Raw genomic sequence first — 13005 nt, 5'->3', positions numbered from 1 at the left:
GTGTATATAATGTGTTTTCACTCTTATTAATCATTAATAATATCTGAAAGAAAAAAGAAACACTGTCAGCAGTGCAGCACAATAAGAGAAAGAGTTGTTTTAAATGAAATTCAGTATAAGCACGAGCAGTCAACACATGTAACTGTAACAGAAGAGAAATTGAACTGGCCTTGCATTATAATGCTGAGAAAAGAGAGAAAAATAGTCAGTATTATAAAGCAATAAGAAGAAAATTTTTATATCTTGATACAATAGTGTAAGATATCATTGATGAGATAATAAATGATTAAATCAAGAATGAGAGAATGATCAAGAAGAACAGACAGAGAATAATTCATTTGAAAAACAAGTAAATTATGAAGATTCAGTGAATATCAAGAGTCAATTGTAAAGGCAACAAGAGCTCAGCTACTGTTTACAACTGAAAAGCAATAGAGAATGAATGAGCAAACAAGACTGTCAGTGAGTTCAATTGAGTGTGTTAAATTGCAGTGACACAGCAACAAACACAGTACTCTGTATAGCAAGACAGAATGATGAAAAAGTGAGAGAGAGAGAGAGAAAGAGCAGCAAAGATGAGTCTTTTATGTTGAAGAGCAGTGAGAGGAGATTACATGACAGTGTATCAGAGTGCCAAACCTAGACAGGCAAAACTAACTGCATCAAGTAATTCACAGGTCCCCTGTTTACATTATACATATATACAGATACATGGTTAGTAGTAACACAGTATTCCGAACCGAAAGAGGAAAAGAAAGAAAGGAAACTCTCCCTCTCACCACAGAGAAAGAAAGGAAGGAGAGCAATAGACAAAAGCAAAAACGCTAAGTTGACGGAAATCATAACAAGGGAGGGAGGGATATGGGGGATAGAGAAGGGATGGGAAGGGGAAGAGAAGACGAATTATTAAATAATTACATGATATAGTTAGAATGCCAGACTTCATCCTGTATACCCAACCTGGGGTTTTCCCACCGCGCTCCCTCCATTTCACACCTGTTCATTACCTGCCTTTCTCACAAATATTTAATAGGAAAACAGACATTAATAAATATGTGTATGGGTTAAACAAAGACAGAAAGGAAAGAAAAGAAGAAGACGAAAAAGAAAAGAAAAATCTACCGTCACCAATGCAAATGCAAAAAAGTAACAAGCATAATCGCGGAAAACAAAACAAATTCGTTCAGCAGGGGCGCGAAAGGGGTATTTCTTCTCTTTGATTTATCCTGCAGAACAACATATCGTATCCCCTGGGGAATGCATGACAATCATCACTGCATATCCAGATCGGTTACCATGGCCAAGCCGAAAAACCGCACTCTTTCAACAATGCATACGGGAGAGGTTTTGTGGGAGGTAGAGACAAGGCCCATCTCACAACCCCACTACTTATAATTGCGACGAATCTCCATTAGCCGCATCGTTCTCCTTCTGCTTCGCCGTCCTCCTCGTAACACGTACTCCCTCCGCGACAGCGGTGCCATTCTTATTCGTCATAGCCGAGCTGACAGCTCCATCTCCAGCTCCAGTTGCAGCAATTTTGTCTCCAATTTGAGCATCTTTGGGAGGCGTGGACTGTTCCTCCAGCTCCTCCTCGTCCTCATCGTCACTCCGTTCGTCCTTCTTCACATCGCTGAGGACGTAGTTCTTCGCGATGCGGAGGATCAGGAACAGCCACAGTAGGTTGATGGCTTGGAGTGCGCTTAGCAGGCCAAAGGTAATAACTTGACTAAGACGGCATTTATACTGTTGGGTTTCCCAATTGAGCTCGAAGGGCCCGACGGTTTGAAATTCAGTGAGAACGGCCCAGAGGATGCGGAGATTGAGGTAATGGCGCATGTATATCCAGATGCAGATGAAGGTAAGGAAGTATGGGCCGATGATGGCGGAGTCCAGGTAATTGAGAGTTTTGGAGGTCTAAAATAGTGGTGAAAATTGTTAGTCCAAAAAGATATAAAATATATATATAAAAGTTAGAACAAAAAAGAAATAAGGACATACCGCAATGAAGAAGTCCGAAACATCATGAGTGATATACACGGCCAAGCCAATATGAGTGAAATGGAAGCGGTAACTGAGCCCAATAAGCGCCAGGGTAATAATATGATGCGCGACCAGCTCCCTGAAATCCTTCCTGGGCTTCTCCAGCATCAGAAGCAGCACAATCGCCTGCTGCGCCCAGTAACTCGCCTCGAGCAGGTAGTACGCCTTGAAATCCGCCGTGTGCATCTTATGCGGGAACCCTTCAAACATCGCCGTCGTGTTAAAGTACCAGAGATCCGTCTTGCTCATGACGTAGAGCCCAAACGGGCCGAAAAACGCAAAATAGATCGCCGTGTACACCTGCTCCATGAAGCGCGCCATCTTGCCCTTGCCCTTGATCCCGCAGTATACACCCCACGGCCGAATGATGCGCTGCATGATGAATTCGCGCGTGAATGACAGAACGATCGTGTAGAAGCCGACGAAGGCCAGATCCTTTTTGCCCTTGCCGTACATGATGGGTCCATCGGGGGTTTCAGGGGAGTTCGGGTATGAGAGGAGGATAGCGGCATGGGCTGGGTTGGATTCCGTCGGGTTCACTATGTATACGGCGAGGATGATGAGGATTAGGACGAGCGGTGTCAGCCAGGTGTGTTTGAGGGAGATGTCTTTCCATCGTCGGAAGAAGGACCGCGCCCGACGTCGCTTCGAGTGTGATTTTCCGCTCTTCTCGGACGCTCCACGCTGTGTTTGCCGCGCCTGTCATTAGATTAGTAAAACACGAAGCGGACGATAGAGAATTTTCAATTGGGGGGGCATTTTTCAATGTTGAACAAGGGGGCGATGAAGAGAAAATGCTTTGCGGGGAATCCGTGGACACACATACCGAAGGAGGCTCAGGGGAAGTGAAAGAATTCATGGTTGACATGGCCGGGGCTCCGGTATCTCCTCTGATATCTGCACCGAGATTACTGGATTTCCGTGGTCGCGTCATCGAAGCCGACTACTTCCAAGGAAGAAAAAAGAAAAAGAAATAGGAAAAAAGGGGAAGAAGGGGAAACGGAGAAAGGACGTGTGGAATGTGGAGGCGGATTGACCAAAGGATCGAAAATCCCGTTCCCTCTGTTTTTTGGCCCGTCACGACCCACAAGAAGCCGCTAACGTCTTGGAACTTCCTCGGGGCGTTCTTGGCCTTTGTTTTTTTCGGGCTCGTTTTTGATCTTTTGACTTTTGTTTTTTAGTTCCCGAGATCAGCCCTTCCCCCAGCAGAACACACAAACACGGGCGCAGATGTCCACAGACAGCGGGAGACAGCGGCGAGGGTAGACAGAGGCGAATTTGATTGACTAGAACGTCGAGAAGGGATTGGAAGATGCTCGTGTAGAGCAATGAGAGTATAACTGCTTCCTGTACCTACCTGTCTATCTTGCTCGGTCAATCAAATAATTAGTTATATCCCTAATTATATCCTTGTCCATTTTCGCGGTGGTTCAGGGGCTTTCGGAGACAAAGTTGTTCCGTGTCCGGCCGTTGGCCGTCACGTGGAAATGGCTTTAACTAAACTCTATGTATGTTTATCTCAGCAAGCTCAGACGCTTCTCCAGATATTTATTGCTGTTTTAACACTGGATTGATGATTATGTCATGAGCTAACCTCAAATAAGCAATAAGCTAACCCAAATAGTAAAATCAGGTCATGTGAGTGATGATATCTTGCGAAGCATCTGAGAAGAAACAGTTCCTGATTGTTAGCAACACGGGAAGGATTTGCTCAGTACCCTGAGTATGAAAGAGAATTCCAACTCAACTTCATAGATTCATCATTTCTGTATCACCTTGGAACCTTAGAATAACAATGTTCTCGCGATGTATCTGATTTTTATATTCATATCTCAAGTTCTTAGGATAGAAGTATCACCTCAAAGTTGACCAGTGTGTTTTTGAACACAGGAATTTTGATCCAATTCCTCATACAAAAAAAAGCTCTTAGAAATTCTGAGATCAAAAAATATGATCATTTTCAAGAGTATACATCTATCTTAAATATAGATTTTTTTGAAATATTAAAGAAATATTTCTATTCTTCTTCTCTTTAGCTATAAGCTAAGGTGATTTTCAAATCTCAAAGATATGTGGGTATATAGTAATAGAAAGTCAAAGTTGAAGAATCTGAAAAATCCTTGTAAATCTCAGGAATCTCCATTGAAGATGGAACCATTTCTTCTCAGACCCTCTGGCGAGGATTGCTCTGAGCACATGACTTGTATCAAAAGTAGGTTAGTGTCATGCCGGATTAACTAGTTAATAATAATGCTGCAACCCGTTCAAACCGAGCCAGAGGTCTGAGCCCGCTGAGATAAATGTATGTATATGAAGTTTCTATACATTCGAATGAGATAATATCTGGACAAAGAAACCAAAACAACAACAAAACTGAAAACGAAAGCGAGCTTCACTCCAGTCCCCTGCCCCACGCTACACCAGCTTAACAGTAGGGAGTTCTGCCATATGCAACCTCGCTCCTCCATATGGCACTAAATTGATCTCGAAAGGCCTCCCAATACACTCCCGCTGCCCTACCAAGGGGGGCTCCGGCGCATACCCACGCTCCTTGGGCTCTGTCAACTCCCACTTGATCTCGCACACCATCGCCGAAATCGAAGTCGGTGTCTCCTTTTCCGCCCAGAGAGGGTTAGGTAGACGACTTACGTTGTTGGGTGCATCAGAAGCGGGTGCCAGCCCGTTGAAGCGGACTGTCGATGGATCAATCGCCAGCCCCCATTTCGAGGTTGGTTTCATCGTGTATTCCTGAGCATTGTTCGGTGCGCCGGGGTAATTGGTCTTCACGCTGGTGATTTGTGCGTCGATTGGGAGGGAGTAGAGGAGCGCTCCGTGGTAAATTGCGACGGTGTCGTTGGCACGCGGCTCGACGCGGACTGCGGTCGCAAAGGAGACGATGACTACATGTTTCCCTGGAGTTAAGTCGACGTGGTGCATTCCTGTCGCTGGGTTTGGCTGCAACAGAGAACCTGGAGCGCCATCAATGGACACCGAGGACTCGACGTTGTTTGCCCACAGAGGAACCCTGAAAGAAAATGTAAACTGCCCCCCTGCGTCGACCCTGTAGTACAATACATTCTCGAATGGATAGTTTGTTTCGCATCTGATATTTGCTTTAGTCCCCGACCTTGTTCTGGTTTGAACCTCAGCTGGCCCAAGTAGCGCATGCGCAATGCCAACCTCGCCGTTCCGCACGAACATGCCGGACACGAATTTGGGATATCCTTGATGGTGGTTGACAGTACAGCAGGGGTAATTAGGCTGTAGGCCAAACGTTTGCGCTCGAGATCCAACGTTAAACCACGGTGTAGGGTTGACTTCGTGGGAGACGGGCTGGTTGATCTGAGCTATGTACTGGTGAGCCCACCAGTCCGGGGTCACCATGACAGGAAGCGCGTTGAAGGCTGCTAGTTCGCATCTGTCTGCAAAGTCCCGATCTCCAATAGACTGGTAGAGGTAACTGAGCGAGTACATTGACTCGACAACAGAGCACAACTCCGTGCCTCGCACTGGGCTTAAACCTACGAGTCGCTCATCCGCAATGATACCCCCAGACGGGCCACCATGATAAAGGAACGTCCAATTAACGCCCCTCCGAGCAGACTCCAACAGAGCGTCGTCATGTGTAAACCTCCTGATAACTGCACCAGCCTTTAAGCCCTGTCCAGCATTGACCCCATGCACGAAATGATATAACCTGTCAGTCTCCTTTCGAGGCATAGTATCAAGATCTACCTTGATATAATTTTCCTCAGAGAACCACCAAGACCAGTCATGTCCTCCTTTCCTGAAAAACTCCATACATTCAAACAATTTGCCGGCATTCTCCCTGGGATCGGTCTCATAAAGCCACTGCAGAGCTAATATCATATCCGCCGCCCGAGATCGGCCCCACTGCTCATTGAAATCATCACCCTCGTGCCAAACCAACCCTTGCAAATTGTTAGACAGCATCGAATGCATCAGCTGAACAAACTTGTGCATCGCATTCAAAATCCTTTCTGCCTCAGGAGTGCCAGCCTGCGCTTCTACCATTTGCGCAAACCCCAAGAAGATAGGATACCTAGCCCAAAAGTTCCTTCGGGGCACTGTAGTTTCGGGCCCCAGCCAGCCATCCGGCTGTTGGTTGGTGAGTATGTAGTCTGCTGCCTTCCGGACCTGCTCGAGCAGTCGCTTATCCTGGGTCTGGTAGGCGAGCGGAACCAGTCCGTTGAACCAGTAGGGCATAGCCTCGTTGAGGTTGCTGTACTCGCGGGTCCCGCCCAGCCAGGGATTGTCGCGGACAATTTGGTAAAATTCAAACTCATGGCCTGCGAGGCCGTTGGCCATCAGCGTCAACTGATCACTCAGCCAGCCTAGCGGCTTGATTGCACCCAGCGGGAGCGGTTCGAAGACAAAAGGTAGCAGACCTGTAAACAATATTAGTAGGGAAGCCTATCCTAAGAGCCATGATACATAACATGAGTCGCTGGAACGCACCGCATGTTTCATTTTGATTACCCATGTTGTTATTCCCGTCGCTATCCATGATGATTCTCTGGTCCTCAGACCTAGCGATGTCCACACTCGGCCTGTAATCTACTTCCCCAGTTACCAGGAGAGAAAACAAGAGCAGCAAGACATGGGGAATATATAGGTATTTGAAAAATAATGGAAAAGCCGTTGAATTAGAGGCCATGTCGCTTTCTGGTCACTCTGTGTTTATCTCTGCTCTTGTCTTTCTCCTTAGTCTTCTCCCTCTTCCTATTCCTCCTCTTCTCTTCCTCCCCCCGTCCTGCTTGGTCTAAACAGCGCAAAGCTTATATGGTTCAGTTTTAACCTTTTCGCCGAATCAGCAACCAAAGTGCCGTGCCCCCCCCAGCCGTAGTTGGACTCGGACAGCGATGAGACGTGTGTGTTGCCGAACGAGGCGCGGGGAAACGGGTAGATCTCGTATCCAACACTCAAAGCCCCAATCCAGAAGAACGACAGAGGAGATCTAGATAAATAAACACATCCCAGTGATTCAATGCGTTTGTCTGGCTGGGACTGGAGGCAGGAAGAGGAGGTCTGCGGGGGAACCTTGGAACATCCGGGGAAGGTCTAAGTTACTCGTAAATAACTAAAATAACTTTGGCCGGCTTGGCATGTTACATAGTTGCTTTAGTTCCAAGGTTGGTTTCGGCCATTCAAGTGACGATTTATATGTATGTACATATATATACTCCGTACATTCGGAGTATATTGGGACCAGGTTTCATCATCATGTGTTGCTTGGTTACTTCCCTTCTAAAATGGAGTACATGTACATGTTCCATACATACATACATCCATCCCATCATGGATGCTTCTTAAACCAGTTTCCTGGAGGGTGTGGGTGAACTTTGTGCATAATAAGATGAAACCTTGCTGCACATATAAGGAATACAAGTATATATAGGGTCATTCTGACTATTATACTTGTAGAGGCACAACATATGTAGCCTACCTTGAAGTTGATCAGACGAGATGGATCGGCATAATTGGTAGTTACTGTACACATACATTTTATAGCAGTCGATATGCCGCCATTCCCTAATCAATCCCACCCTCTCTGCCTACACCACTATTACTATTACTAGGATTAAGATGAGATAGAATGCCAACTTTATTTTACACAGAGCACATGTGCAGCTCGTTGAGGGTGTTTTATAGCGTATCTTTTGAAGACTTTTGGATGAGTACTACAAGCCCTGAATAGAAAATATAGCTTGGTCCTTGATCATAAAACCAACTATGACAAGTCAAAGTGCATGAGAAGCACATTGGTCTGTTGATCCATTGATATTGTTTTGGTGCTTTCTTGTCAGGTAACTAAGTGAGTTTTCATAATCAGGAGTATTTTTTCAAATTGCACTTTAGTAGGAGAGTTCTTAAAGAGAGAAGCTGATGTAATTGAAAAGACATCCAAGAACATATTGTTTTGTTTGAGTATAATAAGTTAACTACCTTTCATGCTATAAACAATCTAGTAACAACCTGCTTTGATGTTGTACAACTTGAATGAGTTTGTTCTACCTTGAAACCCCTCATGCAATTATTATTTTTTATTCCTTATGGTCTGCAGGCTACATTCAGGCTTGACTAATGAGTCTAAAAAATGGGACATGTTCGGCAATCTGACTATAATGCTCCGTAGATGACTCGATGAGCTGCCTTAGAACATCTTTATTGTTGATTAGAGGTGAGGATGCAGCGGGGAGTTAAATATGTGGGCGCTAAAATAGTTTGTTTGAGCCCCATTATTTATCAAAGCAACGGCCAAACTGCAACCTCATTTTCAAGAATGCCTACACAATAACTAGTTACGCTGCCCATAACTAGCCCAGGGGATTAAAGCCACAATGTGTGACCACATCCGTAGTTAGGAGTGGAGCGTGTCAAACATCCCCAACTTTCCCCTAACCATACTACAGATATATTGCGGTCAAGGAGTTCTTCGGGGGTGGTTTTGCAACTATGGATCGTGCCAGCACTCGCCAGATTCGGTCTGCCTGTGACCGGTGCCACTCGCAGAAGCTTCGATGCGAGAGACAGCAAGGCGGCCACAGCTGTTTGAGATGCTCTCGGACTGAGGCCCCGTGTGTCTACAGCGTACGGCAGCCGAGGACTGTATTTCGACCGCCCCGCCCTCGTTCAAAAAGGCGAAGAACACAGGATCGTGTTGAGGATGGAGATGGCAGCCGGGAACTAAATATGAACACTCAACTCGAGAACCCCTTTGGCAGTGCGGTTGCTGAAGAGAGTAAGTGTGCATTCACAATTTCTTGTCCTACACTGAACAATTAAATACTTCCATGCAAAACTGTTCCTACCGCAATGCTATTCTAGCTGTGTGCGCCTACGTTCTTTATTACCGTTTTAGAGCAAGCTAATAGATAATATTACCAGCGCCCGATGGCACATACCCGGCAGCTTTCGACCCTACATTTGGCCAATGGCCTGAAACTCTCCAGTTGCCTCAAGACATATCAGTTCCAGTGTGTGATCAGTTGTCACTTCCGGACTTCAGCAACAGTTTTGTTGAACCCATCCTGCCCATCCCTAGCCAAACTTTGACAGACAGGAGTCAGGCCATACCTCGCATTCTGGAGGATAGACCAAGCGTGACGCTTCAGCACGTTCGAAAGTTGGCAGATTTAAATGTAAAGCTGTGTGAGCATGTCGCAAAAATGCCACTTGTCTCTGCTAACCTATCCGAGGTACAAATCTTGGTTGCCAACCGCATTTTTGAGATTGACGAAACCTTTGGTCTCATCCAAACCTTGCTAGATGTCACAAGTGACATTTATTCGCATAGTATCTTGCCATCCGAAAAACGACCTCCCGCAGAAGGGATCTTGCCAACCCCCTCGTCATCGTCTTTATTTTCTCACAACAACCAAAAGGATCAACCATCCGCCGCCACGAGCCCATCAGCAGGCACCAGCCCAGATAGCTACGTTCCAGATCGAGCCACCTTTCTCCTCATATTGTCCTGCTACGATCGCGTGATGGACATCTGCCAGTGTCTTTTTATTCATATCGAATGCTGCATCAAAAACCTCGCTACACCCATGGGAACTGAAGCACAGGTTGCGCAGTTACCAGAACTCAGAATCGGATCCTACAAACCCCCCATTTCGTCCGCGGTTGCCATGAAAATGTTCCTCTTCCATACCATGGCACGTCAACTTCTCGTGCAGCTGCGGACCGTTTTGGGGGCACACGAGTCCAAAACCACCGCCACCACCACCACTGCAGCCGGGAGAGAGGGGCAGGAACGAGAACGGGGCATGAATGTTCTTAGAGACGGGACAGACGGATATTGTACGCGGCCGTTCGGGGACGACAGCTACCGAGGTCGGCACGCCGATATTCCACAAGGCTACTACTGCTATACGAATGCAGAAGCTACACCACGTATTGACCTTGTAGACAAGAGTCGCCATGATATATTGACTCGCGCCTGTGGGATATCTGAACAGGTTACCAGTATAGGGAAATTGCTGATGGATATGTCAATCCCCAGTCAGATATTTCGCCCTGATCAATTGTGAGAATAAGGGCTGGACTGTAATCGCCAACCATGCAATTCCAATTCTGCAACATGGAGGACGGAACTTGCCCATGATTCACGGTCTTTATCACGTAGATTTTAAGATTGGGGGGATGAAAAAACTGAAAAGCCGGCCTAAATCGGCACCACAACGCAGGGGATTCTCTAGCTAGGACCTAGAGCGACAATTGCCAGACAGACAGACACGAGATCATCGACACGCTTCCTGAACCCTTCAAAATCCCACTTAATCCACAGTGTAATTTGGCCACACTGATTGGAAGTAGCTCCGCGTCGTTTGTTCATTGCCATTCATTCCTCCATCAAAAAACGACATCATCAAAATTGAGGACTTTTTAAAGTTTTTTCGGCTTTCTGCGTCTAGGTTCATAGTCGGTCCTTCGCCTCTTCAGTTAAGCATTCAACGCCTTGCTTTTCAGTATCGTGTAAAAAGGTTTGCCCCTTGCGGCCAAATCAATCGTTCGTCACATGGGATCTCAAGCCCTTAACCTCATCCAAAGTTGGCGGCAAGATGTTGGTGATAGCAACGGATTCACGATAACAGCTTCAAGTGTATATAGCCTAGAGCTGGTAATCAACAGATATAAGCCCCACTGGCTTAGTGAGTCGGTGACATCATCGACGAACTTCAATATCGAAGTCGACAACAAAAAAAATGCATATGCCAGCACCAGTTCCTCCTACCGCGGAGTTTTACCAACACATTCCATGGAGGAGATCAAAGATTTACCTAGTATAAGATGAGAAAACGTGAAAATGCTCACAGTCACATTGCTTCCTCACCTCCCCACACGCAACACACATCTCGCTTTTGAGAACACAGAAAATATTTTATTTTGCCAATGCCAAGAACAATATAGAAGCAAGATGCTCACTTCCGATCTGCGGGCCACAAAAAACGTTTTTTTTTTTTATCTCACACTGATATATAAATTCCTCTTTTTCTATCGCTTTGTGCCCTTTGGATAATCTATTTGAAAAGACGTTCTGGCTTTTCTTCGTTAATATAAATCCCGCCGAAAAAATATAAATTTACCACATTAATTCCATAAAGGACATTTAACACCGGCCCCTTTTATGCATATAATAAACCCCAGATTTTACATTTTAAATTTCTTGAGCAGAGAAAGGTATTTATTCCTTATCAGATCATACATTCTTTTACACTGAGAACACCCTTAAAAACGGGAGAATGGGGTTCAACGAAGGGTTCTTCTACGGAGAGCGACAGAAGGTGGTGGATGGGGTAACGAAATCCAAAACGGAAAACACGATCGGAACGATCCACGCAACAGGCGGCGATTTGCCTGTTAGTAATAATGAATTATACACCATCAAAGCCATACCCGGCAGGGGATTGGGTTGCTTCGCAACCTCAAAGATCCCAAAAGGCACACGGATAATAACCGAGGAACCCCTCTTCACCGTGCCCAGCATGGCGACGAATCTGCAATCCCTGGAAAAGGGCTTTCTCAAGGACCTCAAAGCCCTAAGTAAAGAGCAGCAGCATATGTTTTTCTCATTACACAATGCACACAAGGGTAAATGCAGTCCAGTGATCGGCACCATCAAGACGAATGCAATGCCGTTTGGCGCCAGGGGCGCAGAGGGCGCCATTTTCCCCCGCGCAGCGCGCATTAATCACTCGTGCAAACCGAACTCCCAAAACACGTGGAACCGTAACTTGGAAAGACTTACCATCCACACATTTAAAGACATCGAGGCCGGCGAGGAGATCACCATCGCCTACGTCGACGGGACGGAATTGTTCGACGCGCGCCAGTCTTGTTTTGGAGAGGCGTTTGGCTTCAGATGTGCGTGCGAGGTCTGCGCCGTGCCGGCGGAAGAGTCGCGGGAGCGAGATGCGCGGCTGCAGGAGATTGCGCGCCTTGATAATGTTCTGGGCGACGGGCGGCGGTTGATGACCAAGCCGGATGCTTCCCTTCAGGACGCGTATACACTTTTCCGTATGCTTGTTGATGAGGGCATTGCTGGCTCGAGGATTGCGCGCGTGCACAATGATGCGCTGCAGATTTCGATTGCGCATAGTGACCAGGCGAGAGCGAAGGTGTTTGCGCAGCGGGCGTATGAGGGGCGGGTTCTGTTGGAAGGGGAAGATAGTCCTGAGACGATGAGGTTAAAAGCCATAGCGGAGAAGCCGTATAGTCATGGCTTGTTTGAGTCGACGAAAGAGTGGAAGCAATCTGTCGAGGCGATACCGAGGGATTTGAGTGAAGCAGATTTCGACGATTGGTTATGGAGGCAGAAGGGGTGGAAGTCTTAGAGGAGGCGGGTCTAAAATCTTTTTTATTTTTTATTTTTTATTTTTCTTCTTTTTTACGTTATTGAATGAATCCATTGGGTTATTATGTATATATCATGATTGTTTATAGATTTTGCGCCCCTTTTTTAGACGGAAACAAAATTTACTTTGCTGTTTCTGGTAGTTACTGTAGAAAGTTTTTCTGGAAGGAAGGTGCCAAATCCGATTGATAAGATTGGCTTTGGATCAGATCACACTAGTCCCAAGTAATACTAGCTCTGTAAATGTGCTGAGTCAGCTTCTCTTTAGCGTTCAATTGCCTCCTCAAATATTCAACCTCATCACAGTCGACGCAGTATGAGCGCATTTGGCTGCTCAAACGATATGCAGATATCGACATGCTGTTATCAAATTGGGAAATGGGATCTACTATATCACATCCCTTCTGATCATGTGGATGAATGGAAGCTGAGTGCCTTTCTGCGAACAATTCCTAATTTCGCGCTCCAAGACAAACGTGGCTCAATATAGTGTTTTTCGATGAATCATTTTCCAATTCCTCTTGCTATTATCAAGTTTCCGGAGACTATACCTCTATCATACAGCTGGGATTGCGTGATAA

At 46.0% G+C, this 13005-nt stretch overlaps 4 protein-coding genes across 4 annotated transcripts; 2 read left to right on the top strand and 2 right to left on the bottom strand.

Moving 5' to 3' along the window:
• Positions 1-364: 364 nt before the first annotated feature.
• Positions 365-3466, bottom strand: BDCG_05037 (longevity-assurance protein 1). The gene is made up of 3 exons (XM_045420695.1): positions 2870-3466; positions 2002-2742; positions 365-1917 (listed from the first exon to the last, which is right to left on the bottom strand). Exons 1-3 carry the CDS (start codon positions 2975-2977, stop codon positions 1390-1392), a joined length of 1377 nt encoding a protein of 458 aa, XP_045276746.1. The 5' UTR covers positions 2978-3466; the 3' UTR covers positions 365-1389.
• A 992-nt stretch (positions 3467-4458) lies between these two features.
• BDCG_05036 (uncharacterized protein) lies at positions 4459-6571 on the bottom strand (the record flags this gene model as incomplete). Its single annotated transcript, XM_045420694.1, has 2 exons — positions 4459-6452; positions 6523-6571. 2 exons carry the CDS (start codon positions 6569-6571, stop codon positions 4459-4461), a joined length of 2043 nt encoding a protein of 680 aa, XP_045276745.1.
• Positions 6572-8328: 1757 nt separating this feature from the next.
• On the top strand, positions 8329-11208 carry BDCG_05035 (uncharacterized protein). Its single transcript, XM_045420693.1, has 2 exons — positions 8329-8806; positions 8953-11208. Exons 1-2 carry the CDS (start codon positions 8521-8523, stop codon positions 10098-10100), a joined length of 1434 nt encoding a protein of 477 aa, XP_045276744.1. The 5' UTR covers positions 8329-8520; the 3' UTR covers positions 10101-11208.
• Positions 11209-11312: 104 nt separating this feature from the next.
• BDCG_05034 (SET domain-containing protein 5) lies at positions 11313-12413 on the top strand (the record flags this gene model as incomplete). The annotated part of the gene is made up of 1 exon (XM_045420692.1): positions 11313-12413. One exon carries the CDS (start codon positions 11313-11315, stop codon positions 12402-12404), a length of 1092 nt encoding a protein of 363 aa, XP_045276743.1. The 3' UTR covers positions 12405-12413.
• Positions 12414-13005: the final 592 nt, after the last annotated feature.

This window comes from Blastomyces dermatitidis, assembly GCF_000003525.1.
Source record: "Blastomyces dermatitidis ER-3 genomic scaffold supercont1.5, whole genome shotgun sequence".
Taxonomy (NCBI): Eukaryota; Fungi; Ascomycota; class Eurotiomycetes; order Onygenales; family Ajellomycetaceae; genus Blastomyces; species Blastomyces dermatitidis.
This window is presented reverse-complemented; position numbering and strand designations above follow the sequence as displayed.

What these genes read in the sequence shown, in the direction of transcription:
- BDCG_05037 (XM_045420695.1), bottom strand. Translation starts at nt 2,977, where the DNA reads ATGACGCGACCACGGAAATCCAGTAATCTCGGTGCAGATATCAGAGGA. An exon ending in CTTCCCCTGAGCCTCCTTCG is followed by an intron (nt 2,743 to 2,869) that starts GTATGTGTGTCC and finishes ATCTAATGACAG; the next exon opens with GCGCGGCAAACACAGCGTGG. An exon ending in TTTCGGACTTCTTCATTGCG is followed by an intron (nt 1,918 to 2,001) that starts GTATGTCCTTAT and finishes CCACTATTTTAG; the next exon opens with ACCTCCAAAACTCTCAATTA.
- BDCG_05035 (XM_045420693.1), top strand. Translation starts at nt 8,521, where the DNA reads ATGGATCGTGCCAGCACTCGCCAGATTCGGTCTGCCTGTGACCGGTGC. An exon ending in CAGTGCGGTTGCTGAAGAGA is followed by an intron (nt 8,807 to 8,952) that starts GTAAGTGTGCAT and finishes TAATATTACCAG; the next exon opens with CGCCCGATGGCACATACCCG.